The sequence below is a fragment of the Argopecten irradians genome, chromosome 14, assembly GCF_041381155.1.
Source record: "Argopecten irradians isolate NY chromosome 14, Ai_NY, whole genome shotgun sequence".
NCBI classification, from domain to species: domain Eukaryota; kingdom Metazoa; phylum Mollusca; class Bivalvia; order Pectinida; family Pectinidae; genus Argopecten; species Argopecten irradians.
The window spans coordinates 38,873,934-38,880,438 of record NC_091147.1 but is presented as its reverse complement, the minus strand read 5'-3'; the positions used below and the strand labels follow the sequence as shown (position 1 = coordinate 38,880,438).

At 35.9% G+C, this 6,505-nt stretch overlaps 1 protein-coding gene across 1 annotated transcript; it reads left to right on the top strand.

Moving 5' to 3' along the window:
• Nucleotides 1-1,095: 1,095 nt before the first annotated feature.
• LOC138306955 (transcription intermediary factor 1-beta-like) lies at nucleotides 1,096-5,641 on the top strand. Its single transcript, XM_069247551.1, has 2 exons — nucleotides 1,096-1,221; nucleotides 3,440-5,641. The coding sequence occupies exon 2, from the start codon at nucleotides 3,469-3,471 to the stop codon at nucleotides 5,443-5,445; it is 1,977 nt and encodes a 658-aa protein (XP_069103652.1). The 5' UTR covers nucleotides 1,096-1,221; nucleotides 3,440-3,468; the 3' UTR covers nucleotides 5,446-5,641.
• The last annotated feature ends 864 nt before the right edge of the window (nucleotides 5,642-6,505 follow it).

Below are 6,505 nucleotides of genomic sequence, written 5' to 3'. Positions count from 1 at the left end.
CTAAGAACCTTCTTTCCCAACCACTTTCAAAACTTAGTGAAGCCTCATGACATATGTCTCTACATATTAATGTCGTGTTACTAAAAAATATTAATAAAAGACGAGCGTGTTTCTCTTCATACGGCTGAATTTCTAATCATAACAACACACATCATCCCAAAAATATTGCCCAATCATGTATACAAAATAAAGGGAAAAATTATACGCACATCCATCATTCCAGGGCTTTACCGGAATCATCCGAGGTTTGCCGAATGGGCTGACAGCATCAGGTGGCAGAAGACAGTATATTTGGACAATTTATGAAAATAATTTACGGCACATGCTTTATAAATTTAAATATACATATGTAGTTTTCTAACTGTAAAAATATACCTGTATGATAGTACATCAATAATTATTCTGCAGAACATGCCATTTTCTGCGCTTAACAGAAAAAATAAATCAAATATTTGTAAATAAAATTATGATTTTTTGCCCCAAATTGCAAAAATTAGTTCTCAATTATTTTTTTTTATATACCTTAAATTGGGGATTCCTATCATAATGGCAAAATGTTCTGAATTATTGCATATTTCTTTTGTTTACTGATACCGTATATGTCCCTAGATCACAATTATTTTCACTATAGTATATGTTATAACAAAGAAAAATGAAAATAGCATATTTAGAAAACTTTGCAAAAAAAGAGAGGTAAATTGATTTTAGCTATTAATAATTAAGCCGCAATCGAGTTGGAAATTGTTCCAAACCTGCTTGTTTTATAGATATTCAACCAATATGTTACAAACCTACAATGTTATAGGAAAATCCGGAAAATGATAAAAAAAAATCACTAAACAATGTGTCCAATCGCACAATAAACCTAGCAAAACGCAATAAAACAAAATTATTCATGTAGTACAGTTATTATACTAAAATATATGCAAACAGTATACACATAGATGCAATAGCTAAGCAAGAAATATATTTTTGCAACAACTTTTAAAATTCGTCATGCATTGCATTCGTCTTCAACAACACGGACGAATTATTGTGGTCATATTTCAGATATATAGTTACTTCCCTTTGTAACATTCCGTATCTGTGGGAGTGATCTGTGGTGACTGTGACAATCGCGACATCTCGGAGTAATAATTTCCGTGAACCTTCGGAATATATTTTTATTTCCGAAGATTACCGGAAATTTCTCCGAGGGGATCCGATTGGTGACTGTGAGTGGTGAGTATTGTGCGGTTCATATACACAGTGTATACATGATTTTTCATTCGAAGAACTAGATATCATAGTTTAATCACTGGGCTATCTTGTGTATAACATTAAGTATAGTGTATTGACATCATCAATCGAGAAATTAATCCTCAAGTCTGTACTGTAACGCTAACGAAGTAGAAACCGAAAGTAGAGAAAAACAATGACAAAAATATACAATCTGATTCAAATACAGACGATATTATTACTCCATTTGATCAAGGTCAATGATCTGAAAACATCCCATTATATAACTTCGGATCAATCAAATGTCTGCTTCCAAAATCTTGGAAATGTGTTTTGGGGACGAGATAGTTTGAAAGCGTTGTTAAATTTGTTTTTTTATGTAGTCATTTCGCCCAAAGAGCATAACAAATCTTAACGTATATGTATAATAGGACGACATATCCTTTTCACTTAATGTAACAATTATGTATAAAATGTATTTAATCTGAAGTACAGAACGTGAACCCATATGTGATGTTTTCAGATCCTCCATTTATTTAACGAATTGATCATATGGATCTGTCTTTATGTCAAATTGAGAAAAATAATTACAAATTTAATTATCTTCCTGCTTATTGATAACTGTGGTTGTGATTCAAATATCAGGAAGACGGCCTTAACCCTAATATTTTCAAAACAAATTAATAACCTTTCAAGGTCACCGATATCAAATAGGTAGAAATATGCCAATTAATTCTAAAGCTGGTAGGCGTAGAAATTGACCCTTCATATTGGACCTGTAACTTCCTGAGATGAGGAAAACACACCTTGTGAATAAAGGGCCTTGATATTTATTTAAGGTCACTAGGTTACGATGAAGGGGGATACTGCATTCTCCCATACTTGACAGGGTTACCCCGCGGTTGCAAGGGAAAAGATAACTCTATCTTTTACCGGGTAGGGAAAAGACAGCTCACAGCTCGTCTGAATTTTTACCATTTCTCGTTAAAGTATTGGAGAAAAAGAATCATACATGGGCCAGTCAGGTGGACAGGGATATCTCAACCGTCGGCAAGTCTCGGGTTGATTAGCAAAAATCTTTCATGATGGTTGAGATATCCCTGTCAACTTGAGAGACCCATGTAAGATTCTATCATTCTATCATCTTGCCAGTAACTACGAGGAAAGTAATGGCCATAGCAAGACCAGGTATTTTTGGATCTATTGCATGGTGCTATGATTATGACGTTATTTCAAACGAATGGCCTTGACCTTCATTAATGGTCATAAGTGTGATATAGGCTAAGATCTTTACAGAACTTCTTATCAATAACTAACAATCTAAGAGCCCTCCTATTGGACATAGAATATTGTGGGATGGGCTAGGTGTTACCATGTTAATGTGATCATTTGAATTACCTTGAAGATTCCTTTAAGACCACATTGGCCAAACAAGTAAAACCTTAAAATAACTTCTAGTCAATATCTAGGAGTCTATGAACCTGATATTGAACCTATAGCATGCTGGGATGAACCGTTACGAAATACGAAACGTGATCAAATGAATGACCATGACTCTCATTCAAGGTCACAGGGGTCCAAATACTAAGATAATGTCAGCATACTTAAATAAAGGTTACCAGACTTGTTCAAGTAATTGAGATTGATAAACATTTTGAGTTACCTGGGTCAAACATGGAAATATTTTTGAAATGACTAAAATGACTATTTATATCATAAGACTTATTTAGTACATGTATGCACCATGATCACCAGATAGCAGGTGATCAATTCAGGTTCGTTGGATCCCTTTTTGTTTATACGTAAAAATGTCTTAGCTGCATTTGTTATGTTAGTTTTACTTAAGTCATGATGGTATCTATAGTAACAAGCCAGGCAAACAGAAATAAAATTACCGTATAGCCGACTATTTTCGTGGGTCAAAACTTTCGAGATTTGAACTAAAACGAGGAAATAAAATTTTAAATGTTTTATATTTTCACGAATCTGCCTATTCGCATATATATTATTCAACCATTTCTCGATATTTCGTGGATCAAATTTTCGCTGTCATAGTAATGTCCTGTGAAAACGCGAAAACATCATACCCACAAAATTAACTAGCTATATGATAGAATGAATTGAATATATTATTATGAATAGAGTATAATGTACTTTTTCTAGCAAACAGGATTTACCACGTTCATAATATTTAATTGCTTGTATGATTATTTATTTTTAGATCCACTTTAAACACTGCCAATACCTACAATGGCTGAAGGCGGACGTCCTCCAGAACTTGACCTACACTTACTTGAGTGTCCAATCTGCCTTGAAAGACTCCAACAACCCAAATCCCTACCTTGTCTACACAGCTTCTGTCAGGAATGTCTTGGGACTTACATTGACAAGGAAATTTCTGAGAAGAGTGTGTCAGGTACATCATTTCCCTGTCCAATCTGTCGGAGGACGACCTCCCCTGTCAATCATGCTGAACCAAAGGAGAAATGGGCGGAGCATTTCCCGACTAATGTCGTGATCCAGGACCTTATCCAGCTAAAGGAACATTCATCTGAATTACCATACTGTAAACCCTGCCAGACCAAAGGTATCCTGACTAATCCAGCCAAATTCTGGTGTAAAATGATGAACATCCATTTTTGTGAGAACTGTAAGGAACAACATCATGACATCATACACAATGACTGTGATATCTTAGATATCAGTGAGTATGATATCAGCAGGTCAAAACCGGAGGAATCAGTCCCCAAATGTGATCAACACGAAGAAAAAATCCTTTGGTATTGCGAGAAACACCAACGTCTTGGGTGTCATGTATGCATGATCAAATACCACAGGCAGTGTGAACAGGAAGTGGTGATGACAGCCAAGGAATATTTAGAGAGGTTAAAAAGTGGGACACGACTAAGAGACATGGACGAGATGCTGAAGAAAGGTGCTGAGGCCATGAAGTCGTTAGTGAAGGACTTTGAAGAACAGATCCACTCCTTAGTTCAAAATCAAGAAAATGCTCTGAAGAGCATCACAGATCTACGCCAGAGGATCGAGGAGGAACTAGATGAATGTCAAAAAGCCGTCACGGATGAATTGGTCACAAAGTATAAAGAGGAGAAAGAGAACATGGAGGTATCGTTTCGGCAATGTGATCGTCTGATGAAGGGTATGCTAAATACCATGAAGTCCTCCGTCAAAGCTGTGGAGGAAAACAACCCCATGGAGGCTATAATGATGTATCAGAGGGGACAGGCCGAGATCGAGTCATGTCAGGACCTGATCAAAGACATGAGGGAGCCCTTTACATCCATCAGTATTCAGCATCAGGTTCCTAAACCTGGTATTCATGGTGATCACATGTTGGGGAAGATTGTGATCGAGAAACAGGGGCGACGTTTCCCTGTTGATCCTGAGTTCCTTCGACTGCCATTGTCAGAACGTCAAGCGAAGGAGATAAGGAAGTTCAACGTAAGTATTCCAGCTGATCAATGCGTTGTTACGATATGTGGAATTGTGTACCTTCCAGATAACAACATAGTAGTAAGTGACCTGGGAAACAAGAGACTGAAAATGTTTACAGACGAAGGACAGTACCTGGATCAGTTGACCGTTCCTGGAAGTCCCTTTGATATGTGTTTGGTGAACAACACCACTGTGGCAGTCGCTGTCTATGGTAAAGGTGTACATGTGGTAAAAGTGGAGGACAAAAAACTGTCTCTGTCATCTGTCATCACATTAGACAAAGATTTACGCGGTGTCACACATACAGACAGGCGGTTTGTAGTGAGTGAGTATGAAGGAGGAGTGTACAGTCTGACACAGGATGGAGCCACCGACATGTTACACAATTATGACACAACATGCTGGAACCTGGCACATGATACTGAGACAGATGATATACTCGTCAGTACTTTTAGCAACAAAAACGGACAAGTCGCCGTGTCCAGACTGTCGCCAGACAAACGACGCACGGACGTGATGAAGGTTGGTGTCGTTAGAGGTTCTAATGGAATAGACATAGACAGTGAGGGAAACATTTACGTGTGTGGTTTTTATTCACAAAACGTCGTACAAATGTCTGGGGACGGGACACGTGTCCGGGTACTGTTGACATCTACACATGGAATAGAAAAACCAAGTGCAATAGCTGTAAATGGTGAAAAGTTTGTGGTTTCCAACGAATGTAGTACTGCGGATGATCGTAACTCCATTCGTATATTTCAACTGTACTAAATTAATGGAAACTGTGATACATTACTATAAATCACAATGCAATAAACAACAAACAAGGAAAAGAATGTATTAAACATCATCTCCAAAAAAATAATTACTGACGCTTGTCTGTTCATCTTTTATTTCTAAAGTTTCATATCCGGATTACAGTAGAACCACATTATATTTAAATATAATGTTACTATGTAAGATCAATTAAAGATGTTATATTCATTGATATATAACAAGCCTTTCTTATTTTTCACCACCTCACGTTAGATATAGATCTTACACACGTGGGTATTTAGTACGAAATTTATTTCATAAGTGGGAAAAATTGATATACCATATACAATTCTTTAAACAAGTGTCATACCAAATAAATACTACACGTGATGTCACATATTGATCATGACATCCTAATCAATACTAAACGTGATGTCACATATTGATCATGACATCCTAATCAATACTTCATGTGACGTCACCTATTGATTACGACATTCTAATTAATACTACATGTGATGTCACATATTGATTATGATATCCTAATTAATACTACAGCTGATGTCACATATTGATTATGACATCCTAATTGATACTACATGTTACGTCACATATTGTTTATGACATCCTAATTAATACTACATGTGATGTCACATATTGATTATGACATCCTAATTAATACTACATGTGATGTCACATATTGATTATGACATCCTAATTAATACTACATGTGATGTCACATATTGATTATGACATTCTAATTAATACTACATGTGATGTCACATATTGATTACGACATCCTAATTAATACTGCATGTGATGACACATATTGATTATGGCATCCTAATTTATACTACATGTGATGTCACATGTGATGTCACATATTGATTATGACATTCTAATTAATACTACATGTGATGACACATATTGATTATGACATCCTGATTAATACTACATGTGATGTCACATATTGATTATGACATCCTAATTAATACTACATGTGATGTCACATTGATTATGACATCCTAATTAATACTACATGTGATATCACATTATGACATCCTAATTAATACTA

What these genes read in the sequence shown, in the direction of transcription:
- LOC138306955 (XM_069247551.1), top strand. Translation starts at nt 3,469, where the DNA reads ATGGCTGAAGGCGGACGTCCTCCAGAACTTGACCTACACTTACTTGAG.